Here is a 27,844-nt window from a genome sequence, read left to right on the forward strand (position 1 = left end):
TGCCTACTGCACTTGACAAAAGAAGTGAATATAATGGCCCTGGAGAAATGTAAACCATGAGCAGACAGTTATAGGATCCCACAGTCAGAAGCTGATTCCCATTATTGACCAGAATGAGGAAAAAATTGGGACAAAGGGAAGTGTACAGTCCTTTGACAGTCACAGTAATCCCGTTTGTTCTACAGACAGACAGGTGTAAAATGTGTAATGTCTCAGTTGCAAAAGGTAGGAATGTACTTGTGCAGTTGTAGTCTCTTAAGCCTTTTGAATAGTAGTTAATTAAACATAAAACTAGACAATAACTTATTCAGTCAACAATACAAAGCTGCTCAAATGTTTGAAAAACTTCACACCCACTTTCAAGTTCAGTTATTTTCTAGTTTGTTATACAAAGAAATATGTTCCGTTCCTAAAATGAAATGTATTTCTTCCACAGAAGAGACACAGCAGTTGATCATGATGTGTGACACCACAAACAACAGCCTTCAGCAGGATCATCGACTCTCATATGGGCCACTTGGGCACATTGAGCTGTAGGCTTACCAAAGAGTTTCCTGGTACCACACTGACAATGTCTTCCACAAAAAACATCAGGGGAGAACCCCCAAGACATTCAAATATCACTTACCTGAGAACTTGCCTAATCTCCAGTGAATTTGGTGATTTGGCGATAGGATGTTTGCCAATGTTGATACAGTATCAACTGTCAGATAAAAAGAGCAAGGTTTGTCAGTTCCAGGAATCTTATCGGGTTCAGAATCAATTTAAAGGATCCTCCTCTTACTTTATTCCCCTATTATCAAATAAATATAAAATGTCTCAGTGGAATGGCGAGGGCAGAATTGGCAATGCCTCCTGTGGCATAGGGCCAGTGGGTGAGGAGGAGTAGAGAGCTCACATTTGCTTTGCCTCCACAACTGTCAAGTGATATTTGAATGTCTTGGGGGTTCTCCCTGATGTTTTCTTTGGAAGACATTGTGGGTGTGGTACCAGGAAACTCTTTTGTAAGCCTACAGCTCAATGTGCCCAAGTGGCCATACGAGAGTCGATGATCCTGCTGAAGGCTGTTGTTTGTGGTATCACACTTCATGGTCAACTGCTGTGTCTCTTCTGTGGAAGAAATACATTGCATTTTAGGAACTGAACATATTTATTTTATAGTGTAGATCTTACAGACTCACTTTATATGTATAGTACCTCATAGATAGATAGTACACCAAAAGTATGGTCTGCTACTTGTGAGGCAGAAACCCATGGATGTTTTATGTGTAACTGGTGTGAAATGGCTAGCTAGTTAGTGGGGTGCGCACTAATAGCATTTCAATCGGTGGCGTCAATCGCTCGGAGACCTTGAAGTAGTTGTTTCCCTTGGTCTGCAAGGGCTGTAGCTTTTGTGGAATGATGGGTAACGGTGCTTCGAGGGAGACTGTTGTCGATGTGTGCAGAGGGTCTCTGGTTCGAGCCCAGGTTGGGGTGAAGAGAGGTACGGGAGCAAAACTGTTACATACACTACCGTTCAAGAGTTTGGGGTCACTTAGAAATGTCCTTGTTTTTGAAAGAAAAGCAAAAATAATTGTCCATTAACAGATGTCTCACAAATCCTCAACTGGCAGCTTCATTAAATAGTACCCACAAAACACCAGTCTCAACGTCAATAGTGAAGAGGCGATTCCGGGATGCTGACCTTCTAGGCATAGTTGCAAAGAAAAAGCCATAGCTCAGACTGGCCAATAAAAAGAAAAGATTAAGATGGGCAAAAGAACACAGACACTGGACAGAGGAACTCTGCCTAGAAGGCCAGCATCCCGGAGTTGCCTCTTCACTGTTGACGATGAGAATATTCTACTTGTTTTGTTAAATGAACCCTCCACTGATTCTCACTACCGTCCATGCAGGCAGATAAGGATGTAGAATGCAAGACATTTTCCCAGGAATCTCTACCAGTTGATGGAACTGCCGTAATTTGAACTGTCCCTGCGAAAACAGCTGTCATGCATGTCCAATGAGATTGCCTCACCTCAACCAGAAATCCATGATTCATTTATTTAAACATTCACAAAAATATTCTGTAACTGTATCGTGCATACATCGAATGTCTTATTTTGTTGTTGTTAATTGTATAACAAGTGTTGTATGATGATTCTGTGCCTCACGCATGCACGTTGAGATGTTAAAATAACTGACTAGCCTACTGTATTATGTCACCACACAATTTGAATGAGCCGGATAAAGTTTACTGTACCATTGTGCATTATGCTGTGCTGCATGCATGCAAAATATTTGAACTGTGGCTAAGGTGATTTTCCTCACCTGTTGTTCAGCCGACTTCTTTGTAACCTAATACTGTATTTTTCAAATACATGTATTGAATATTTGTCAAAATTTGGACACACCTACTCATTCAAGGGTTTTTCTTAATTTTTACTGTTTTCTACATGTAGAATAATAGTGAAGACTCCAAAACTATGAAATAACACATATGGGATCATGTAGTAACAAAACAAGTGTTGAACAAATCAAAATATATGTTATATTTGAGATTCTTCAAATAGCCACCCTTTGCCTTGATTACATTTTTGCACACTCTTGGCATTCTGTCAACCAGCATCATGAGGTAGTCACCTGGAATGCCTTTCAATTAACAAAAAGTTAATTTGTGTCACGCCCTGACCTTAGAGATCCTTTTTATGTCTCTATTTTGGTTTGGTCAGGGCGTGAGTTGGGGTGGGCATTCTATGTTCTGTGTTCTATGTTTTATATTTCTTTGTTGGTTGGCCGGGTGTGGTTCTCAATCAGAGGCAGCTGTCTATCGTTGTCTCTGATTGAGAACCATACTTAGGTAGCTCTTGCCCACATGGGTTTTGTGAGTAGTTGTTTTGTGTCTGCACCAGACAGGACTGTTGCGTTTCGTTCACTCTCTTTGTTGTTTTTTGTTGTTTCAGTGTGCAGTTTATTTATTAAATTAAAATGAACACTTACCACGCTGCATTTTGGTCACCTTCTCTCCAGGACGATCGTTACAGAACTACCCACCACCAAAGGACCAAGCAGCGTGGTGGAATGTACTCCTGGACATGGGAGGAAATCTTGGACGGCAAGGGACCCTGGGCACAGCCGGGAGAGTATCGCCGTCCTAAAGAGGAGCTGGAGGCAGCTAAAGCGGAGCGGCGACACTACAGGGGGGGGGCACACGAGGAGATTGGCAAAGTCAGGTAGGAGACCTGAGCCAACTCCCCGTGCTTACCGTGGCGTGATGATCCATGGCACGAAGCCTCCAGTGATGATCCATGGCACGAAGCCTCCAGTGAGGATCCATGGCACGAAGCCTCCAGTGAGGATCCATGGCACGAAGCCTCCAGTGTTGATCCATGGCACGACGCCTCCAGTGAGGATCCAGGGCACGAAGCCTCCAGTGAGGAGTTATGGCATGAGGCCTCTAACGAAGGCTGTCAGTCCGGAGCCTCCAGCGACGCCCTCCAGGCCGGAGCCTCCAGCGACGCCTTTCAGTCCGGAGCCTCCAGCGACGCCCTCTAGTCCAGAGCCTTCAGCGACGCCCTCTAGTCCGGAGCCTCCAGCGATGCCCTCTAGTCCGGAGCCTCCAGCGACGCCCTCTAGTCCGGAGCCTCCAGCGACGCCCTCTAGTCCGGAGCCTCCAGCGACACCCTCCAGTCCGTAGCCGCCAGAGTCTCCCTCCTGTCCGGAGCTGCCAGAGTCTCCCTCCTGTCCGGAGCAGCCAGAGTCGCCCTCCTGTCCGGGGCCCGCTGTGAGGGTCCCCAGTCCGGGGTCGGCGGCGAGAGTCCCTGCTCCAGAGGCGCCACCTAAGTGGGCCAAGCCTAAGGTGGAGCGGGGTCCACGTCCTGCACCAGAGCCGCCACCGCGGATAGATGCCCACCCAGACCCTCCCCTATAGATTTAGGTTTTGCGGCCGGAGTCCGCACCTTTGGGGGGGGTACTGTCACGCCCTGTCCTTAGAGATCCTTTTTATGTCTCTATTTTGGTTTGGTCAGGGCGTGAGTTGGGGTGGGCACCAATAAGAAGAAGAAGAGACTTGCTTGGGCCAAGAAACACGGGCAATGGACATTAGACCAGTGGAAATGTCGCCTTAGGTCTGAGGCGTCCAAATTTGAGATTTTTGGTTCCAACCGCCGTGTGTGGTTCCCACCGTGAAGCATGGAGGAAGAGGCGTGATGGTGTGGGCGTGCTTTGCTGGTGACACTGTCAGTAATTTATTTCGAATTCAAGGCACACTTAACCAGCATGGCTATCACAGCATTCGGCAGCGCTACGCCACCCCATCTGGTTTGCGCTTAGTGTTACTATAATTTGTTTTTCAACAGGACAAGGACCCAAAACACACCTCCAGGCTGTGTAAGGGCTATTTTACATAGAAGGAGAGTGATGGAGTGCTGCATCAGTTGACCTGGCCTCCACAATCACCTGACCTCAACCCAATTGAGATTGTTTGGGATGAGTTGGACCGCAGAGTGAAGGAAAAGCTGCCAACAAGTGCTCAGAATATGTGGGAACTCCTTCAAGACTGTTGGAAAAGCATTCCAGGTGACTACATCATGAAGCTGGTTGAGAGAATGCAAAGCTGTCATGAAGGCAAAGGGTGGCTACTTTGAAGAATCTAAAATCTAAAATATATTTTGATTTGTTTAACACTTTTTTGGTTACTCCATGATTCCATATGTGTTATTTCATAGTTTTGATGTCTTCACTATTATTGTACAATGTAGAAAATAATAAAAAATTTATTAAAACCCTTGAATGAGTTGGTGTGTCCAAACTTTTGACTGGTACTGTAAATGTTTTTATAAATATAAATGTGCTCTGTGCGTCTCCAAGCATGCTCTCCATACAGCCTAGCCCTAGGCCTATGGCCTATAGTATAGGCAATGGATAATTGAATTGAGACCACACTAGGCGCACTTGATATTGAGCGCCCAGCAGAGAATCAGGGATGAGGGGCAGGATCGGGCACACGTTGAGATATAATATGCAACTAATTCTCAAACACTGAGCTATATGACATTTAATCCATTACAAATTACATGACCCTCCCCCAGGCTAAATCAAACAATACTTAACCCTCCCTCTGAATTAATTGAAAAAGCATGACTTTCCTCCATTATATGACATATTACACTCATTACCGGGATGGTTGTTCCAGTTTAGATGATTGTGGTACTCTCAGTATTCAATCTTCCCTACCCCAGCAATCATTCTGATTGCAGGTTGCGAGTGAAAAAATGTCACTTAACCCAACTTTGTCTGGATTCAATCTGGAATTACACATCACTTTGCAAGCCAGCATAATGTGACTTGCAGACCTGATGTGGCCTGTAAACCAGGACTTTCCTAACACCACTGAAGAAAGGCCTTACTATACAGTATATGTAATTACTGTCATAAAGAATGTCATTTTAAATGCTAATAAGGCTGGTGGAACCTTTCATAGACGGTTCTAGGAAGAACCCTCCAAAAGTGAAATGGTTCTTCTTGCAAGAACCTTTAGATAATTAAATGTTTTTTGGTAGAACCCTACATAGAGGGTCATAGGTCGAACCCTTTGCAAAGGGTTCTACCTAGCACCAAAAAGGGTTCCCCTATGGGGACAAACCGAAGAACCCTATATGGTTCTATTTAGCACCTTTTTTTCTAAGCATGTAGTGAAGCGGAATGTAAAAAATGGCTCAACTTACCCCACTCTCCCCTATTAAGTCTCAAGGAGACCCACTGTGTTGTAACGCCACACCAGGAAGAACAGAGAAAGGGGAAAAACCCTCTGGGCTCACATACAACAAGCTTTATAGCCAAAACTCTGCATGGGGCTACAATGAGGAAGTGAAATGACTGCATTTGTCTTTTGCTTCCTTGCTGGCAATGGTCTAAGTAAAGTCTCAGGAGACTTCCTCATATGAATAAAAACAGTACACACAGGTTCTGTCTCTCAACGTGACCGAGGTGGCTCTCTCATTCACACAGCAACAGGCTCTCTACCAGACAAGCAGGCTGATGCTTCTTCTAACCACCACAACAGTAAGTAGAGAGAGAGCAAAATTAGCATCTAATATCCAAATTTTGTTGAGCTGCATGGGTTTACAGTAGGTAAATGTTTGTAACTTCTTAGAGCCGAAGTAATTTTTTTTGTTATCACTTCCTAGAGCCGAAGTAATTTTTTTGTTATTTTTTGTTTCTGTGATAGTTCATTTGGATTATGTGTCTTCCTGATATACATTATATTTGTGTGCTTAAAAGAGACTACCCACTGGGCACACAGTCATCAACCAGTTCTGTTTTCATATCATTTCAAACAGCATTGTAAACATTGAAATTAGGATAAAACTTAAACTTCAATACATTGACTTAACCTGACTAACAGGTTGTTGCATCAATCTAATTTCAACTTAATCGACCTTGTTTCAATGTTGATAGTAAAATGGTATGTTTGAATCAAAGTCATTGTTTCAACGTCATGCCATCAACCTAAATAAAGAGGTAAATTGAAACAAGATGCAAATGCACAGTCCAAGGATTCCTGCCTGAATAGCAGGGAAAAGCTCTCTGGTCTTTGTGGTTGAATCTGTGTTTGGAATTCACTGCTCGACTGAGGGACCTCATCGATAATTATATGTGTGGGGTACAGAGGTGCGGGAGTCATTCAAAAATCATGTTAAACACTATTATTGCACACAGAGTGAGTCCATGCAATTAATTTTATTCCTGACCGTATGTAGGCTTGCCATAACAAAGGGTTGAATACTTATTGACTCAAGACATTTCAGCTTTTAATTTTTTATTAATTTGTAAAATGTTTGAGAAACATAATTCCACTTTGGCCTTCTCAAATTAATCAATTTTTAATTGAGGCTGTAACACAACATTTTTTTAAAGTCAAGGGGTGTGAATACTTTCTGAAGGCACTGTATCAGAAATAAATCCGAAATAATAACAATAGCTCATTATTTTCATAAATAAAAGGAAATAAATAATCTCAAACTGCAGTGGTCAAATGATTTGCACACGGAAGCAAGCACCAACAAGCATCACATGTGCATTGAGCGTGGCAAATTAAATATTTAAACTCTACAAATTAAATATTACTTTTATTATATAGACAGAAAAATATACATGTAAAAGCTTAATTTCATAAAGGAATATTCGTGGGAATATAGCCATAATATAAACAACAGAAAGGAGAAGGGAAAATATTTGAAAAGTCTACAGTTTAAAAAATACATTGAGAAGAAGCTGCTCCCTTGTGTGGATGCTACTTCTCAAAAATTTTGATATTTCTTATAATATCTATTGTGCTATTTTTTTATTTGATTGGAGAAAGAAAATGGTGCAATAAACTAGATAACTATTTACCACAAAATACAGTTGAAGTCGTAAGTTTACATACACCTTAGCCAAATACATTTAAACTCAGTTTTTCACAATTCCTGACATTTAATCCTAGTAAAAACTCCCTGTCTTCGGTCAATTAGGATCACCAATTTATTTTAAGAATGAATAATAATCAGAATAATAGTGGAGAGAATGATTTATTTCAGCTTCTATTTCTTTCATCACATTCCAAGTGGGTCAGAAGTTTACATACACTCAATTAGTATTTGGTAGCATTGCCTTTAAAATTTTTAACTTGGGTCAAACGTTTCGCGTAGCCTTCCACAAGCTTCCCACAATAAGTTGGGTGAATTTTGGCCAACTCTCCCTGACAGAGCTGATGTAACTGAGTCAGGTTTGTAGGCCTCCTGCTCTCACACACTTTTTCAGTTCTGCCCACAAATTTTCTATAGGATTGAGGTCAGAGCTTTGTGATGGCCACTCCAATACCTTGACTTTGGTGTCCTTAAGCCATTTTGCCACAACTGTTGGGGTCATTGTCCATTTGGAAGACCCATTTGCGACCAAGCTTTAACTTCCTGACTGATGTCTTGAGATGTTGCTTCAATATATCCACATAATTTTCCTCTCTCATGATGCCATCTATTTTGTGAAGAACACCAGACCCTCCTGCAGCAAAGCACCCCCACAACATGATGCTGCCAACCCCTTGCTTCCCTTTTTCCTCCAAACATAATGATGGTCATTATGGCCAAACAGTTCTATTTTGGTTTCATCAGACCAGAGGACATTTCTCCAAAAAGTACGATCTTTGTCCACACGTGCAGTTGCAAACCGTAGTCTGGCTTTTTTTTAAATTTTATTATGGCGGTTTTGGAGCAGTGGCTTCTTCCTTGCTGAGCGGCCTTTCAGGTTATGTCGATATAGGACTCGTTTTACTGTGGATATAGATACCTTTGTACTTGTTTCCTCCAGCATCTTCACAAGGTCCTTTGCTGTTGTTCTAGGATTGATCTGCACTTTTCGCACCAAAGTACGTTCATCTCAAGGAGACAGAACACGTCCTTCCTTCCTGCGTGGTCCCATGGTGTTTATACTTGCGTACTATTGATTGTACAGATGAACGTGGTACCTTCAGGCGTTTGGAAATTGCTCCCAAGGATGACTCAGACTTGTGGATGTCTACAATTTTTTTCTGAGGTCTTGGCTGATTTATTTTGATTTTCTCAAGATGTCAAGCAAAGAGGCACTGAGTTTGAAGGTAGGCCTTGAAATACATCCACAGGTACACCTCCAATTGACTCAAATTATGTAAATTAGCCTATCAGAAGCTTCTAAAGCCATGACATCATTTTCTGGAATTTTCCAAGCTGTTTAAAGGCACAGTCAACTTAGTATATGTAAACTTCTGACCCACTGGAATTGTGATATTGTGAATTATAAGTGAAATAATCTGTAACAATTGTTGGAAAAACTACTTGTGTCATGCACAAAGTAGATGTCCTAACTGACTTGCCAAAACTATAGTTTGTTTACAAGAAATTTGTGGAGCGGTTGAAAAACGAGTTTTAATGACTCCAACCTAAGTGTATGTAAATGTCCTACTTCAACTGTATATACAAAATAATAGAAATAGGAGCAAATCAGCCTGAATATCAGGACACACAACTGAAACGCATTTCAACAACTAACTAATATGCACATTGCATGTGAAACTGTTCTTTAGAGATTACAACTCCTCTGTCCCCACGAAAAGTGTGTTTAGGGATCCATCTACATTCATTCCACCTCGGTGGGCCTATTGACCCAGCTGTGGACACATACTACAGACTGGTGCATAAAGACATACACAATATATACAAAAGTACGTGGACACCCCTTTAAATTAGTGGATTAGGCTGTTTCAGCCAAACTGTTGCTGATAGGTGTATAAAATCGAGCACACAGCATTGCAATCTCCATAGACAAACGTTTACATTAGAAAGGCCATACTGAAGATGTCAGTGACTTTCAATGTGGCACTGTCATAGGATCCACCTTTCCAACAAGTCAGTTTGTCAAATTTCTGCCCTGCTAGAGCTGCCCCGGTCAACTGTAAGTGTTGTTATTGTGAAGTGTAAACGTCTAGGAGCAACAACAGCTCAGCCGCGAAGTTGTAGGCCACACAAGCTCACAGAACAGGGCCGCCAAATGCTGAAGCGAGTAGCACGTATACATCATCTGTCCACGGTTGCAACACTCACTACCGAGTTCCAAACTGCCTTGAAAGCAACGTCAGCACAAGAACTGTTCGACAGGAGCTTAATGAAATGGGTTTCCATGGTCGAGCAGTCACACACAATGCCAAGCGTCGGCTGTAGTGGTGTAAAGCTCGGCGCCATTGGACTCTGGAGCAGTGGAAACGCGTTCTCTGGAGTGATGAATCACGCTTCACCATCTGGCAGTCCGACGGACTAATCTGGGTTTGGCAGATACCAGGAGAACGCTACCTGCCCCAATGAATAGTGCCAACTGTAAAATTCGGTGGAGGAGGAATATTGGTCTGAGGCTGTTTTTCATGCTTTGGGCCCCTTAGTTCCAGTGAAAGGAAATCTTAACACTATAGCATACAATGACATTCTAGACGATTCTGTGCTGTCAACTTTGTGGCAACAGTTTGAGGAAGGCCCTTTCCTGTTTCAGAATGACAATGCCCCCGCACACAAAGCAAGGTCCATACAGAAATGGTTTGTCGAGATTGGTGTGGAAGAACTTGACAGGCCTGCACAGAGCCCTGACCTCAAAAGTCCCCACAGCAATGTTCCAACATCTAGTGGAAAGCCTTCCCAGAAGAGTGGAGGCTGTTATAGCAGCAAATGGGGGACCAACTCCATATTAATGCTTATGATTTTGGAATGAGATGTTTGACGAGCAGGTGTCCACATCAAATCAAATCAAATCAAATTTATTCATATAGCCCTTCTTACATCAGCTGATATCTCAAAGTGCTGTACAGAAACCCAGCCTAAAACCCCAAACAGCAAGCAATGCAGGTGTAGAAGCACGGTGGCTAGGAAAAACTCCCTAAAAGGCCAAAACCTAGGAAGAAACCTAGAGAGGAACCAGTCTATGAGGGGTGGCCAGTCCTCTTCTGGCTGTGCCGGGTGGAGATTATAACAGAACATGGCCAAGATGTTCAAATGTTCATAGCCTTTTAAAATGATAAACTTGGATTAGCTAACACAACGTGCCATTGGAACACAGGAGTGACAGTTGCTGATAATGGGCCTCTGTACGCCTATGTAGAGATTCCATTAAAAATCAGCCGTTTCCAGCTACAATAGTCATTTACAACATTAACAATGTCTACACTGTATTTCTGGTCAATTTGATGTTATTTTAATGGACAAAAAAAATTGCTTTTCTTTCAAAAACAAGGACATTGTAGTGTTTATCAAGCAAGTATTTTTACATTCCACAAGTATTATCAGATCAACTGTTTTGTACAGATAATTATCAGACTCAAGTTACAAATGCTGGTGAACACTCAAATAAAAATGTTTCACAAATGTAGTGCACTGGGCCTTAACTAGTCCTGTATTAGCGTACAAACGCAGCACCTCCACCCCCAAACTACTTCCTGTGGCTATGCCCTTATGATATCGCCTTACCTCCTTACATTCATTCTATTGATGAAAAACGTTGTTTACCTCTTGTGTCGCACACATTTCATTCAACATTTAATTCTAGCTCACAATCAAGGACAGCTGTGTATTCCCTTAAACAGTGGTGAAGTGTGGGCCTGTGACTATGTAGCCTTGTGACACTGTCCTACTGGACTCTGTGCAGGTACCTAGTTAAGTGTAATGGAGTACTATGGTATGTTGGAATCTTGTTATCTTCCTGCAGATGGCAGTATTGAGTCATGACCTGAGGGCCCACTTATTTTCTTTCTCCAATCAAATCTAAATGTAGACTTTTCAAACATATTCCGTTCTCCTTTCTCTTTTTTGTATTATGGTTATATTCGGAATCTCACTAATATCCCTTTATGTAACAAAACTTTTAAGTGTGTATTTTTCTGTCTTTATATTAATAATAATACTATTTAATTTGTAGGGCGCATTTCCCACACTTAATGCATATTTGAAGCTTGTTGGTGCTTGCTTCTGTGCGCAAATTATTTGACCACTGCAGTTCGAGATTATTTATTCCCTTTTATCTATGAAAAGAAGCTGATACTGGCCATTTGTTTATGATATATTTCTGATATTTTATCTTACATTTACATTTTAGTCATTTAGCAGACGCTCTTATCCAGAGCGACTTACAGTAGAGTGCATACATTTTATTACATTTGTTTTACATACTGAGACAAAGATATCCCTACCGGCCAAACCCTCCCTACCGGCCAAACCCTCCCTAACCCGGACGACGCTATGCCAATTGTGCGTCGCCCCACGGATCTCCCGGTTGCGGCCGGCTGCGACAGAGCCTGGGCGCGAACCCAGAGACTCTGGTGGCGCAGCTAGCACTGCGATGCAGTGCCCTAGACCACTGCGCCACCCGGGAGATAAATTCATCTTAATCTTAATTCAATTAATTTATATTATGGTGTTTCTATACCAAGAAAAACTCTAATACATTTTACAGTAGCCTATGTATTGCCTACCTAAAACATCCATTGATACATTTGAAGTCCTTAAAAATAGAAACAACATATCCTAATGTTAGAAAGTAAAATATAACCTAGATATACATTGCATTTTGAAAGGATTCAGACCCCTTGACTTTTCCACGTTGAGTTACAGCCTTATTAAAAAATGTATTAAATTGTTTTCCCCCCTCATCAATCTACACACAATACCCCATAATGACAAAGCAAAAGCATGTTTTAGAATTTTTTGCAAAACAGAAATATCACATTTACATACAGTGGGGCAAAAAAGTATTTAGTCAGCCACCAATTGTGCAAGTTCTCCCACTTAAAAAGATGAGAGAGGCCTGTAATTTTCATCATATGTACACTTCAAATATGACAGACAAAATGAGAAAAAAAAATCCAGAAAATCACATTGTAGGATTTTTAATTAATTAATTTGCAAATTATGGTGGAAAATAAGTATTTGGTCACCTACAAACAAGCAAGATTTCTGGCTCTCACAGACCTGTAACTTCTTCTTTAAGAGGCTCCTCTGTCCTCCACTCGTTACCTGTATTAATGGCACCTGTTTGAACTTGTTATCAGTATAAAAGACACCTGTCCACAACCTCAAACAGTCACACTCCAAACTCCACTATGGCCAAGACCAAAGAGCTGTCAAAGGACACCAGAAACAAAATTGTAGACCTGCACCAGGCTGGGAAGACTGAATCTGCAATAGGTAAGCAGCTTGGTTTGAAGAAATCAACTGTGGGAGCAATTATTAGGAAATGGAAGGCATACAAGACCACTGATAATCTCCCTCGATCTGGGGCTCCACGCAAGATCTCACCCCGTGGGGTCAAAATGATCACACGAACCACACGGGGGGACCTAGTGAATGACCTGCAGAGAGCTGGGACCAAAGTAACAAAGCCTACCATCAGTAACACACTACGCCGCCAGGGACTCAAATCCTGCAGTGCCAGACGTGTCCCCCTGCTTAAGCCAGTACATGTCCAGGCCCGTCTGAAGTTTGCTAGAGAGCATTTGGATGATCCAGAAGAAGATTGGGAGAATGTCATATGGTCAGATGAAACCAAAATAGAACTTTTTGGTAAAAACTCAACTCGTCGTGTTTGAAGGACAAAGAATGCTGAGTTGCATCCAAAGAACACCATACCTACTGTGAAGCATGGGGGTGGAAACATGCTTTGGTGCTGTTTTTCTGCAAAGGGACCAGGACGACTGATCCGTGTAAAGGACAGAATGAATGGGGCCATGTATCGTGAGATTTTGAGTAAAAACCTCCTTCCATCAGCAAGGGCATTGAAGATGAAACGTGGCATGACAATGATCCCAAACACACCGCCCGGGCAGTCTCCAGATCTCAACCCCATAGAACATCTTTGGAGGGAGTTGAAAGTCTGTGTTGCCCAGCAACAGCCCCAAAACATCACTGCTCTAGAGGAGATCTGCATGGAGGAATGGGCCAAAATACCAGCAACAGTGTGTGAAAACCTTGTGAAGACTTACAGAAAACGTTTGACCTCTGTCATTGCCAACAAAGGGTATATAACAAAGTATTGATTTTTTTTCTCATTTTGTCTGTCATAGTTGAAGTGTACCTATGATGAAAATTACAGGCCTCTCTCATCTTTTTAAGTGGGAGAACTTCCACAATTGGTGGCTGACTAAATACTTTTTTGCCCCACTGTAAGTATTCAGACCCTTTACTCACTACACAAGCCACTCCTGCGTTGTCTTGGCTGTGTGCTTAGGGTCATTGTTCTGTTGGAAGGTGAACCTTAACCCCAGTCTGAGATCATGAGTGCTCTGGAGCAGGTTTTCATCAAGGATCTCTCTGTACTGCTCCACTTCATCTTTCCCTCGATTCTGACTCGTCTCCCAGTCCCTGCAGCTGAAAAACATCCACACAGCATGGTGCTGCCACCACCATGCTTCACTTGGCATTCAGGCCAAAGTGTTCAATCTTGGTTTCATCCGACCAGAGACTCTTGTTTCTCATAGTCTGAGAGTCCTTTAGGTGCCTTTTGGCAAAAAAACTGTCTGATTAGGATGAATAATATCCGACAATACCTTTTTAATGCTTTGCGCTATGCATTTTGCGAGAAACACTAAAGTGTAAGTGGCCTCCAATTTTTGAAACGAACTGGATCTTTATATTTACCACTTGGTTCCTTTTCACAAATAATGAACTCAGACCTTATTGTTGAGTATCTGATAATCTGCCATTTTTATAGGAGTGTTTAAAACATGTTAATAATGGTCCTCTGAATACATCAACAAAGGTTTGGTATACCTCAACTGGTATGCCATCCAGCCCTGGAGTTTTCCCAGACTTAAAGGCTTTACTTGCATCAAGAAGTTCCTCCTCTGTAATTTGGCCTTCACATGAGTCTTTCTGTACAGCTGTTAATTTTACATTATTAATAGAAAAAAAATCCATACAATTAACTTCGGTTAGTGGAGATGGAGGAGACTGAAACGAAAACATATGCCAAAGTACTTGCTTCCTCTTTCAAAATATTCTTTAGTGAATCATGGGTGATTCCGTCATTAGTTTCAGTAAAAAAAAAAATAGTAGCATTTCTATGTTGAAGATAAAAAAGAATATGGGGCATTTTTCTCCATATTCCATCCAGTTCGCTTTATTTTTTATAATAAACTCAGCAAAAATAGAAACGTCCTCTCACTGTCAACTGCAAACTTAACATGTGTAAATATTTGATTAAGATTCAACAACTGAGACATAAACTGAACAAGTTCCACAGACATGTGATTAACAGAAATTGAATAATGTTTCCCTGAACAAAGGGGAGGGGGGGTCAAAATCAAAAGTAACAGTCAGTATCTGGTGTGGCCACCAGCTGCATTAAGTACTGCAGTGCATCTCCTCCTCATGGACTGCACCAGATTTGCCAGTTCTCGCTGTGAGATGTTACCCCACTCTTCCACCAAGGCACCTGCAAGTTCCCGGACATTTCTGGGGGGATTGGCCCTAGCCCTCACCCTCCGATCCAACAGGTCCCAGACGTGCTCAATGTGATTGAGATCCGGGCTCTTCGCTGGCCATGGCAGAACACTGACATTCCTGTCTTACAGGAAATCACGCACAGAATGAGCAGTATGGCTGGTGTTATTGTCATGCTGGAGGGTCATGTCAGGATGAGCCTGCAGGAAGGGTACCACATGAGGGACGAGGATGTCTTCCCTGTAACGCATAGCATTGAAATTGCCTGCAATGACAACAAGCTCAGTCCAATGATGCTGTGACACACCGCCTCAGACCATGACGGACCAACCACCTCCAAATCGATCCCACTCCAGAGTGCAGGCTTCGGTGTAACGATCATTCCTTCGATGATAAATGTGAATCCGACCATCACCCCTGGTGAGACAAAACCACGACTCGTCAGTGAAGAGCACTTTTTGCCAGTCCTGTCTGGTCCAGCGACGGTGGCTTTGTGCCCATAGGCGACGTTGTTGCCAGTGATGTCTGGTGAGGACCTGCCTTACAACAGGCCTACATGCCCTCAGTCCAGCCTCTCTCAGCCTATTGCGGACAGTCTGAGCACTGATGGAGGGATTGTGCCTTCCTGGTGTAACTCGGGCAGTTGTTGTTGCCATCCTGATCCTGTGCAGGTGTTGTTACACGTGGTCTGCCACTGCGAGGACGATCAGCTGTCCGTCCTGTCTCCCTGCAGTGCTGTCTTAGGCCTCTTACAATACGGACATTGCAATTTATTGCCCTGGCCACATCTGCAGTCCTCATTCCTCCTTGCAGCATGCCTAAGGCACATTCACGCAGATGAACATGGACCCTGGGCATCTTTCTCTTGGTGTTTTTCAGTCAGTAGAAAGGCCTCTTTAGTGTCCTATGTTTTCATAACTCTGACCTTAATTGCCTACTGTCTGTAAGCTGTTAGTGTCTTAATGACCGTTCCACAGGTGCATGTTCATTAATTGTTTATGGCTCATTAAACAAGCATGGGAAATAGTGTGTAAATCCTTTACAATGAAGATCTGTGAAGTTATTTGGATTTTTACAAATTATCTTTGAAAGACAGGGTCCTGAAAAAGGGACGTTTCTTTTTTTGCTGAGTTCATTTTACATTTGATCTTTCTTGAATAAGTCCCTCCATTTCTTTTTGTTGTTCCTCTAACTTATTCTGTCTCTATGGTACAGTTGTATTGCTATCTATCTGTACTGTTAGTCCTTCTATTTCTTTCGTTAATATGTACTCTTTTGACCTAAATTGCTTTTGTTTTAGAGATGAGCGTAGAATTGCATGGCCTCTAAAGGCACATTTAAAAGTGTCCCATACATTAAGGGGATCTGCTGTACCTATGTTATGTCGGAAATAGTCTGTTAGAAATTCTTCTGTCCTAGGTAAAAAACAGTTATCATCCAATAGGCTTTAATTAAACTTCCAATATCTTCGCCCACGTGGAAATTATGTAAGAGTAATATAAACACCTACATTGTAGAATAAAACTCTGAAATAACACATATGGAATCATGTAGTAACCAAAAAAGTGTTAAACAAATCAAAATATATTTTATATTTGAGATTCTTCAAATAGCCACCCTTTGCCTTGATGACAGCTTTGCACACTCTTGGCATTCTCTCAACCAGCTTCACCTGGAATGCTTTTCCAACAATCTTGAAGGAGTTCCAACTTATGCTGAGCACTTGTTGGCTGCTTTCTCTTCACTCTGCGGTCTGACTCATCCCAAACCATCTCAATTTGGTTGAGGTTGGGGGATTGTGGAAGCCAGGTCATCTGATGCAGCACTCCATCACTCTCCTTCTATGTCAAATAGCCCTTACACAGCCTGGAGGTGTGTTGGGTCATTGTCCTGTTGAAAAACAAATTATAGTCCCACTAAGCCCAAACCAGATGGGATGGTGTATCGCTGCAGAAGGCTGTGGTAGCCATGCTGGTTAAGTGTTGAATTCTAAATATATCACAGACAGTGTCACCAGCAAAGCACCCCTACACCATGACACCTCCTCCTCCATGCTTTACGGTGGGAAATACACATGCGGAGATCCTCCGTTCACCCACACTGGGTGTCTCACAAAGACACGGCAGTTGGAACCAAACATCTCACATTTGGACTCCAGACCAAAGGACAAATCTCCACCGGTCTAATGTCCATTGCTCATGTCTCTTGGCTTAAGCAAGTCTCTTCTTATTGGTGTCCTTTAGTAGTGGTTTCTTTGCAGCAATTCGACCATGAAGGCCTGATTCACACAGTCTCCTCTGAACAATTGATGCTGAGATGTGTGTTACTTGAACTCTGTGAAGCATTTATTTGGGCTGCAATTCCTGAGGCTGGGAACTCTAATGAACATATCCTCTGCACCAGAGGTAACTCTGGGTCTTCCTTTCTTGTGGTGGTCCTCATGAGAGCCAATTTCATCATAGCGCTTGATGGTTTGTGTGACTGCACTTGAAGAAACGCTCAAAGTTCTTGAAATTTTCCGTATTGACTGACCTTCATGTCTTAAAGTAATGATGGACTGTCATTTCTCTTTGCTTATTTGAGCTGTTCTCGCCATGATGCATCAAATCAAATGTTATTTATTTGTCACATGCGCCGAATACAACCTTACAGTGAAATGTTTACTTACAAGCCCTTAACCAACCATGCAGTTAAGAAAAATAAGTGTTAAGTAAAAAATAGATAAGTACATTTTTTAAATTAAAAGTAAAAATAATTAAACAGCAGCAGCAAAATAACAATAGCGAGGCTATATACAGGGGGTACCGGTACAGAGTCAATGTGCGGGGGGGCATCGGTTAGTCGCAGTCATTGAGGTAATATGTACATTTAGGTAGAGTTAAAGTGACCATGCAATATGGGCTTGGTCTTTTACCAAATAGGGCTATCTTCTGTATTCCCCCTACCGTGTCACAACACAACTGATTGGCTCAAACACATTAAGAAGGAAAGAAATTCCACAAATGAACTTTTAAGAAGGCACACCTGTTAATTGAAATGCATTCCAGGTGACTACCTCATGAAGCTGATTGAGAGAATGCCAAGAGTGTGCAAAGCTGTCATCAAGGCAAAGGGTGGCTATTTGAAGAATCTCAAATATAAAATATATTTTGATTTGTTTAACACTTTTTTGGTTACTACATGATTCCATATGTGTTATTTCTTTGTTTTGATGTCTTGACTATTATTCTACAATGTAGAAAATAGTAAAAATAAAGAAAAACCCTTGATTGAGTAGGCGTTCTAAAACTTTTGACCCCCATATACTACCCACCACTGCGACCTATATGCTCGCGTTGGCTGGCCGTAGCTACATATTCATCGTCAAACGCACTGGCTCCAGGTCATCTATAAGTCTTTGCTAGGTAAAGCCCCGCCTTATCTCAGCTCACTGTAGCACGCGCTCCAGCAGGTATATTTCACTGGTCATCCCCAAAGCCAAAACCGAATTTGGCCGCCTTTCCTTCCAGTTCTCTGCTGCCAATGACTGGAACGAATTGCAAAAATCACTGAAGCTGGAGACTTATATCTCCCTCTCTAACTTTAAGCATCAGCTGTCTGAGCAGCTCACCGATCACTGTTCCTGTACACATCCCATCTGTAAATAGCACACCCAACTACCTCATCCCCATAGTATTACTTTTGCACCCCAGTATCTCTACTTGCACATCATCATCTGCACACCTGCTGTCTTCAATCAGGATCTCAGCGATCACTGCCTCATTGCCTGCATGCGTACTGGGTCTGCGGTCAAACGACCACCCCTCATCACTGTCAAACACTCCCTAAAACACTTCAGCGGGCAGGCCTTTCTAATCGACCTAGCCCGGGTATCCTGGAAGGATATTGACCTCATCCCGACAGTAGAGGATGCCTGGGTGCTCTTCAAAAGTGCTTTCCATCTCCATCTTAAATAAGCATGCCCCATTCAAAAAATGTAGAACTAAGAACAGATATAGCCCTTGGTTCACCCCAGACTTGACTGCCCTTGATCAGCACAAAAACACCCTGTGGCGTTCTGCATTAGCATCGAATAGCCCCCGCGATATGCAACTTTTCAGGGAAGTCAGGAACCAATATACTCAGTTAGGAAAGCTAAGGCTAGCTTTTTCAAACAGAAATTTGCTTCCTGTAGCACTAATTCCAAAAAGTTTTGGGACACTTTAAAGTCCATGGAGAATAAGAGCACCTCCTCCCAGCTGCCCACTGCACTGAGCATGGGAAACACTGTCACCACCGATAAATCCACAATAATCGATAATTTCAATAAACATTTTTCCACGGCTGGCCATGCTTTCCACCTGGCTACCCCTACCCTGGCCAACATCTCAGCACCCCTTGCAGAAACTTACCCAAACCCCTCTGCTTCTCCTTCACCCAAATCCAGACAGCTGATGTTCTGAAAGAACTGCAAAATCTGAATCCCTACAAATCAGCTGAGCTAGACAATCTGGACCCTCTCTTTCTAAAATTATCCACCAAAATTGTTGCAACCCCTATTACTAGCCTGTTCAACCTCTCTTTCTTATCATCTGAGATTCCCAAAGATTGGAAAGCTGCCGCAGTCATCCCCCACTTCAAAGGGGGAGACACTCTAGACCCAAACTGTTATAGACCTATATCCATCCTGCTCTGCCTTTCTAAAATCTTCGAAAGCCAAGTTAACAAACAGATCACCGACTATTTCGAATCCCAGCATACCTTCTCCACTATGCAATCTGGTTTCCGAGTTGGTCATGGGTGCCCCTCAGCCACGCTCAAGGTCCTAAACGATATCATAACCGCCATCGATAAAAGACCATACTGTGCAGCCGTCTTCATCGACCTGGTCAAGGCTTTCGACTTGGTCAATCACCACATTCTTATCGGCAGACTCAATAGCCTTGGCTTCTCAAATGACTGCCTCGCCTGGTTCACCAACTTCTTCTCAGATAGAGTTCAGTGTGTCAAATCAGAGGGCCTGTTGTACAGACCTCTGGCATTCTCTATGGGGATGCCACAGGTTTCAATTCTCGGGCCGACTCTTTTCTCTGTATATATCAATGATGTCTCTCTTGCTGCTGGTGATTCTCTGATCCACCTCTACGCAGAGGTACACCATTCTCTATACTTCTGGCCCTTCTTTGGACACTGTGCTAACAAACCTCCAAACGAGCTTCAATGCCATACAACACTCCTTCCGTGGCCTCCAACTGCTTTTAAATGCTAGTAAAACTAAGTGCATGCTCTTCAACCGATTGCTGCCCGCACCCTCCCACCCGACTAGCATCACTACTCTGGACGGTTCTGACCTAGAATATGTGGACAACTACAAATACCTAGGTGTCTGGTTAGACTGTAAACTCTCCTTCCAGACTCACATTAAGCATCTCCAATCCAAAATTAAATCTAGAATCGGCTTCCTATTTCGCAACAAAGCCTCCTTCACTCATGCCGCCAAACTTACCCTCGTAAAACTGACTATCCTACCGATCCTTGACTTCGGCGATGTCATTTACAAAATATCCCCCAACTCACTACTCAGCAAACTGGATGCAGTCTATCACAGTGCCATCCGTTTTGCCACCAAAGCCCTATATACTACCCACCCCTGCGACCTGTATACTCTCGTTGGCTGGCCCTCACTACATATCCATCGCCAAACCCACTGGCTCCAGGTCATCTATAAGTCTTTGCTAGGTAAAGCCCCGCCTTATCTCAGCTCACTGGTCACCATAGCAACACCCACCCGTAGCACGCGCTCCAGCAGGAATATTTCACTGGTCATCCCCAAAGCCAACACTTACTTTTGCCGCCTTTCCTTCCAGTTCTCTGCTGCCAATGACCTGAACGAATTGCAAGAATCTCTGAAGCTGGAGTCTTATATCTCCCTCTCTAACTTTAAGCATCAGCTGTCTGAGCAGCTTACCGATCACTGTTCCTGTACACATCCCATCTGTAAATAGCACACCCAACTACCTCATCCCCATAGTATTACTTACCCTCTAGCTCTTTTGCACCCCAGTATCTCTACTTGCACATCATCATCTGCACATCTATCACTCCAGTATTAATGCAAAATTGTAATTATTTTCGCCTCTAGGGCCTATTTACCTCCCTACTCCCTACTCTTCTACATTTACACACACTGTACATAGATTTGTCTTAAAATTTTTATTTTATTTATTTATTTATTTTGTGTTATTGACTGTACGTTTGTTTATGTGTAACTCTGTGTTGTTGTTTTTGTCGCACTGCTTTGCTTTATCTTGGACAGGTCGCAGTTGTAAACGAGAACTTGTTCTCAACTGGCCTACCTGGTTAAATAAAGTTGAAATAAATAAATAAAAATAAAGTCGGCATGTGTCTAGTCTGGTGCAGAATGAATATTCTGGTTTGAGATTAAATGGTGTGAGGGGATGTGGTTAGATGTAGATTATTCAAGCTGTGAAGAGGTATAAGATCATCAACACTGTTCTCACTTTCTCACATGCAAGTGAACATGGGGGTGTAGGGTACCTGAATGTAAAGTGATCTTCAACTTGTTATCTCAAGGTTTGTGCATGTAGATGACTAACTGGCATGGTATGCTTCTTTGTTCGAATATATATTAAAACATGGCAATGTTCGTCTTAGCGTGACATTGACTTCCTCTTTATCCAAGAGGCAATAAACAAGTCTCTTATCAAAGTGAAAACACCACTGCCTTTCAAAGTCAAATGCAATCAGGATGAAAGGGTGCTATGAAGGAACAAATGATAGGGGTGGATGGTATTTAAACATAAGGCCTAACAATTGTATGTGTGCATACAAGTGTAACTTCACATGCTAAAATAGAGATAAGGAGTTTCACTGAGTGCTTGTTCACTGTTCACTGTCTACGATCTGTGTAAAATACACATGATCTTAATATTGTTGACAACTTCTTGCTGTTCTTAGAGTTAAGCACATCCCGGAACCAGAATAGAAGGTAAAGGGTGGAGTGAACCTGTATGGTATGTATGTCACTTTTCACCCTCCCAGTCATTAGTGCAGTCACTTTGTAAAATAATTGTTAGGGTTTTCCAGATTATTTTTAGAAGATGTCTGACTGGGTTGGTGTTAAGTTTTTGCAAAACAAATATCACAAAACATTTCTGTTTTACGACAAACATCCTCAACGATTCCAGTGGTGTATATTTGTTATGACAACGGACACCACTGGTATCAGACACCAAATGAAAGCATTAGAGCAGGGCTTTATTTAAATTGGCCTGAGACTACAGGGGCTTTCTCGACCTGTTATGACGTGCGTGTGTGATCATGAGGCTGTGGCAGCGCAAGCAGCCAATTCTATCGCTGCCAGTCTAACCACATTCAAAGTGTCTAAAAGTCCCTCTGACTCCACCATGATACTTCCTGTGTTTACAGAACCAGAGAATGCCTCACCTCAACCCTCGTCTCTTCTGCACCTGTCAGATCTTCCAAAACTGACACTGTTGCTGTGGAAACCATGATGAAATGATAGAAAAGGGAGGCGAGGAGGATTCTCCAACAGACAGAGCCCTGCCAGGAGACTGGAAGGAGGACACCTAGACTACTTAGAGACACTGACAGAACTGAGGGAGGAAGCCTAACTGAGCTAAGGACCAGCAGCATGGACAAGCAGCATGGAAAAGTGGAGCGCTTCCTCAAGCTGGGCTACTCCCACAGTGACATTGTGCGCGTGTTGGAGAGCCTGCGCCATGACGCCCAGACCAACGACATACTGGAGGAGCTGATCAAGACCTGCCAGACCCACACTACCACCACCCCCACCCCATCCATACCAGCCAGCCGCTCAGCCTACTCCAGCCCACAGCTGATCCCCCGAGGCTGCAGCTCTCCCCAGCCCAGCCAGCCCCTGCGGCCCAGCTCAGCTACAGACAGGGATCCCACTGGGGGATTCAGACCAGTGGTCATTGATGGAAGCAATGTGGCCATGAGGTGAGTGTACTGATCCTCCATTTAGGACTATAGGGATTGTAACATTAGATGGATAAAGACAGAGTACTGGATGAAATGCTGGCACAAATGAAGGTAATGTAAGTACTAATGGGGAAAAAACACAACAGCACATATGGATTTATCTGGTCACGGACAGTACCTGTATTGTCACGGTATATTGCCCCCATAGAGAGCATGTGAAGTAGTACATCAATGTTCCTTTCATTTTTACTTTATGCGGCTACCTGACTTGTCCTATTCTTGGCAGACGTTACCCACGGAGGTATAAATAACGGTGTTACCGTTGCGTGCCAGTAACTGAATGCTATATCCACTCCAGTTTCACTTCACAGACCAACTCATCTCACGCTCCCTCGTTAATAGAGAGGGAAGCGAGAGTGGGCGATGCTTTGAGGTGAATTTCAGAAGAATCTGCGGTGGCTGGCAGGTGACCACAGGTGTATTAGAGGATGACCTTTGCCTTCAACATAAATAACTCGTATTCAGATGCAATGGCAATTGGCTATAGATCAATAGCAACAGATATGCTATAACAATAGTGAGAGGAAAAACAAGCTAAAAATACTCTGAGATAATCAACAGGTGATGGTGGGAGGAGATGAAACTATAGTAGAAACCGAGAGGAACAAAACAACATGTTCACTTCTCATAAATCGGAGAACTTCTTTCTGACACAGATCACTCGTATTGAATTAGATCTGCTTTTTGTGGGGGACTGTTGCTGAACTTTGAAGGTTTCTACTTCTAAGGCACAGTCACTCCTCTCATACTCACCCCGTTGTCAGAAATCTCAGCGACTGTGCAGTTTGCTTACAAAGCCACCTTTGATTACTTAAGTCCTGAGTTTCCTTGTCCCTAAAGGTCTCTGTCTGACTGGAGAGAAAAATAAATTCTACCCAAAACACTGTCTCAACTTTCTAAGCAAAGGACATCTTTCTACTAATCATTGTGTATTTTCTATAACATCATTGTTGTGCTAGTGTTGTTGTTGGGTTCGGTGCCCCAGTGGTTTTAAAAAGGCAATGAGGTCTTATGTTTGGTGCAAAGCTGCCTACCACTTCCTGATGGTTGATTGCTCTATTTACTGCTGCCTGTAGGCAAATCATCCTCTCTCAGTGAGCTGCTGTCATTCAGGCCCTTTGAGACCTCCACACAACAAGTCTTAGACCTATCTAAAGTTCTGCTGGAGACATCACGCCACTACTATACGGGATGCTGCAGCTCACATCTGTCATACGAGGTTAAATAAGTGTAACATTATATCTTATCCAAGCTTTTCTAAGAACAGAAGAGTAGTGTTGTTGAAGAGGCACACAGAGATTCTGAGACTTCCTGTTATTCCAGTTTATAGTCATTCGGGGAGATAGTTTTCCCTTAAGACTGGTTTTTGGGATTGAAGGACACACAACAGTCTCTTTGCTGTTGTTCTGCAAAAGAGTTCACATGAATTGGAGTAGTTGGGTCACACGGCTGACAGGCTTTCTGAGAAGGGAAAATAGACGTGACAGCTGTTTAGAAGTGAAAAAAGGAAGCTAATTTTCATACTCTGCCCCTGTCTTTGTAGCCATGGCAACAAGCAAGTGTTTTCATGCCGGGGGCTGCTGCTGGCAGTCAGGTGGTTTCTGGAGAGGGGTCTTCGTGACATCACTGTGTTCGTGCCCCTGTGGAGGAAGGAGCAGCCCAGTCCCGAGGCCCCCATGACAGGTAGGACACACACCTGTTATACTGTCTGACCAGGGATAGATGGCACTGTGGAGCTAAAGGTCACCAACACACAGAGATCTACAATCCCTTACAAAACAGATTAGTTTTGAAACTGCAGTACAAGTGCTGTGGTATTTTGCAGAATAACTGCAGTTGAACTGCAGTTATACTGCACTGTAGCTGCAGTTACACTGCAAAAGGACTGCAGTATGGACGCAGTATTTGCAGCATAGTGCTGATATATTGCACTCTGACTGCAATCTTTTTTCGTAAGGGACATTAATGGTCCAGGTTTCAATCTTCTTTATGGTCTTTTATAACTGAGAATTGTTGTTCACACCATGTCTTCGGACCAAATGGCACCCTTTTCCCCTATGTAGTGCCCATAGGGCTTTGGTCAAAAGGCTCAGGTCAAAAGTAGTGCACTATATAGGGAAAAATTTGCCATTTGGGACAAAGACCATGTCTTGTTAATGGTTGACATACGATCCATCAACTCCGTGAAACCCTAACCTCTTGTCACGTGGCCCTGCAGATCAGCACATCCTCCATGAGCTGGAGAAGAGGACGATCCTGGTGTACACCCCGTCACGCTGCGTCAACGGGAAGAGAGTGGTGTGTTACGACGACCGCTACATCGTCAAACTGGCCTACGAGTCCGATGGCATCGTTGTGTCCAATGACAACTACAGAGACCTGCAGATAGAGAAGCCAGAGTGGAAGACATTCATAGAGGAAAGGCTGTTGATGTACAGCTTTGCCAATGACAAGTAAGTCCCAACACTGAATCACTCAGCAAAGGTCAAATCAAATCAAATCAAACTGTATTTGTCACATGCGCCGAATACAACAGGCCTTGCTGTGAAATGCTTACTTACAAGCCCTTAACATCTATAAGGGTACCTGATGCAGGGCCTATAAGGAGGATATAAACCATTTTAAATTGGGGTTGGGGACAGGGATACAGTACGAGAGATGGTTCCACCACCTACAAAATCACTCCAGCTTGTAAACATATGATATATCTGTAACAAAGGCATGACTTCCAAGAGTTTTGAGCATCATGCTTACTTTGTCTTTCTATGACTTTATATTCGAGGTTCATGCCTCCAGATGATCCTCTAGGAAGGAATGGCCCAACGATTGACAACTTTCTGATGAAAAAGCAGTGGACCCCAGAAAACAAGCAGCAGCATTGCCCGTATGGTTGGTAGATATTTTTACAATACACTTTTATTTTCAGTTTCCTTTCTCATTTATCTGGGGGGTGTTTGACTGTAACTCATCCAATATGAGCCAGCTGAGCAGGATTTGATTTCCAATTTGTGATTAGCAGTTGGGTCTTGGGATTTTATTTGGTTGCCTGTCAGTTGTCTGTTGGCCATAAGAGAGCAGCTCCACTCCAAGGCACAGTACCACTCACAAATAAAAGGCCTTTTTATCGACACCCAGGATAATAGAGCTTCAGATTAAACGGCAGGCCTGGGATTATTCCTGTCAGGGGAGTACAAAGCTCCCTCATAGCACTCCACCGTGTACCTAGTGGATCAAAAACAGGCTGGAGACCAGACCTTATTTTTGTTTGCCTTGCTAAGTGTGTTTACAGTACTGAAGAAGGGGGGGAGAGGGCTTTACAGTACACTCAGACGGACACACATCCTTGTTGACAGTCTCTTTAAAGAGATACATGGTACATCTGCAAGCCGTGTTTTGAAAGCCCATAAATATTCCTTATTTGTTTCTTTCCAGGAAAGAAGTGTACTTACGGAGTGAAGTGCAAGTTCTACCACCCAGAGCGCTCCAACCAATCACAGCTGTCTGTGGCAGATGAGCTGAGAGCCAAGAGCAAACCTACTGCTCAAACAGACAGGGAGCGGTCATTTCTTCCCTCAGGCCCCAGCCCTGCTCTGATCCAGGAAGTCAGCCAGGAGGCCCACACTTACTCCCCTTATGAGCTGGATCTAACTACTACTCATCTATACAGATATCTATCCACACCGCCTCCCCTTATAAAATAAGAGCATTCCCATTCCCACAGGGCTTCGCCTAGCGATCAGTTCACCAGCCAGAGAAAAACAGGCAGCCCAGCTCTACACCACAGGTCCAGCCTCCGCCTCTGCCCCAGCCCAGACACTGACGAGGCCTTCAGCTCCCTGGAAGCCTCCCTGTCCAGACTCTATGGCCAGGACCACACCAACAACACCAAGGGGCCAGTGGTGTCCTACACCTACAGCAGTGGGGTGGCCAACTGCAGCCAGCGCAGTGGGGACTTCTACCCTTCCAGCACTTCCAGCAGTCACAGCCACACCAGCAACCAACAGAGGCTCAGCCTGGGTGGACCCTCCTCAGCCTGGGATGCCCCCCAAAAACTGCCACAGTGTGGCTGTGACGACTCACAAAGCTTTGAGTGCAGCCCGTGCATGTACAGACACCAACATCTCCAGCCACGGCTAGGAGAGTGCTCCTATGCTGTTCACAGTAACCATATCCATTTCACAGAGCAGCAGTACCTCCAGAGTCCTCCCCCACAAAGGCAGAGGCACAGCCTCCCAGAACACAGCCCGGGACAGGGCCTCTCTGGCGAGAGAGTGGGGATGACCAGGTCCAATGGAGGTAAAGCTCCAGAGAGTGAGCAGAGGAGGAGTGTGAAGAACCAGCTCAGCACCCTCTTCCCCCACAGCATGGTAGACTATGTGATGAGTGTGTACCCACACACCCTCAATATGTCAGAGCTGGTGCCTCTGATTCAGAGGTTCCGAATCAGCCACATTCCTTTCTAACATGCAAGACCTGTGATGATTTCTCTGTAAGCATTAAACACAGTAGTCCTCAGCAGACTAGAGGAGGAAAGCTTGAAATGTAGCAATCTGAGCTGAATGTGTTATGTATGTCAAGTGCAATGCACTACTGTCTCCTGAATGATGCTAGTTCATTTTGAATCTAGCATTGACTTAAATATATTCAAAGCAGCATGTGTTGTTTTATCATGTAGCCTCAAACTGAGGGAAGCTATAATACAAAATGGATGTTGACCTGTATGGTATGCAGAATAATGCGGTCCTTGTCATGTTTCTTATCCATATTAAACATAAGTCATTGGCAATTGTCTGATTATCCATCTCATTTACACACTGCCATGCTCCCTGCACTTTACCGTACCAACTATT

General features: G+C 43.4%; 1 protein-coding gene across 2 annotated transcripts; it reads left to right on the top strand.

The window, feature by feature from the left end:
• Positions 1–5,883: 5,883 nt before the first annotated feature.
• On the top strand, positions 5,884–27,780 carry LOC139583041 (endoribonuclease ZC3H12A-like). Of its 2 annotated transcripts, none has more exons than XM_071413730.1 (6): positions 5,884–6,042; positions 22,398–22,952; positions 24,538–24,677; positions 25,213–25,447; positions 25,777–25,883; positions 26,427–27,780. In XM_071413730.1, exons 2-6 carry the CDS (start codon positions 22,624–22,626, stop codon positions 26,693–26,695), a joined length of 1,080 nt encoding a protein of 359 aa, XP_071269831.1. In that variant the 5' UTR covers positions 5,884–6,042; positions 22,398–22,623; the 3' UTR covers positions 26,696–27,780. The 2 variants fall into 2 exon arrangements, with proteins under 2 accessions (XP_071269831.1, XP_071269832.1); XM_071413731.1 differs by having other exon boundaries at positions 5,892–6,042; positions 25,777–25,878.
• The last annotated feature ends 64 nt before the right edge of the window (positions 27,781–27,844 follow it).

The sequence above is a fragment of the Salvelinus alpinus genome, chromosome 8, assembly GCF_045679555.1.
Source record: "Salvelinus alpinus chromosome 8, SLU_Salpinus.1, whole genome shotgun sequence".
Taxonomy (NCBI): Eukaryota; Metazoa; Chordata; class Actinopteri; order Salmoniformes; family Salmonidae; genus Salvelinus; species Salvelinus alpinus.

Bases quoted from the DNA above. Each gene is read 5' to 3' on its own strand.
- LOC139583041 (XM_071413730.1), top strand. From the start codon at position 22,624: ATGGACAAGCAGCATGGAAAAGTGGAGCGCTTCCTCAAGCTGGGCTAC. The intron at 25,448-25,776 runs GTAAGTCCCAAC...TTTATATTCGAG, and splicing joins TACAGCTTTGCCAATGACAA to GTTCATGCCTCCAGATGATC. The intron at 25,884-26,426 runs GTTGGTAGATAT...GTTTCTTTCCAG, and splicing joins GCAGCAGCATTGCCCGTATG to GAAAGAAGTGTACTTACGGA.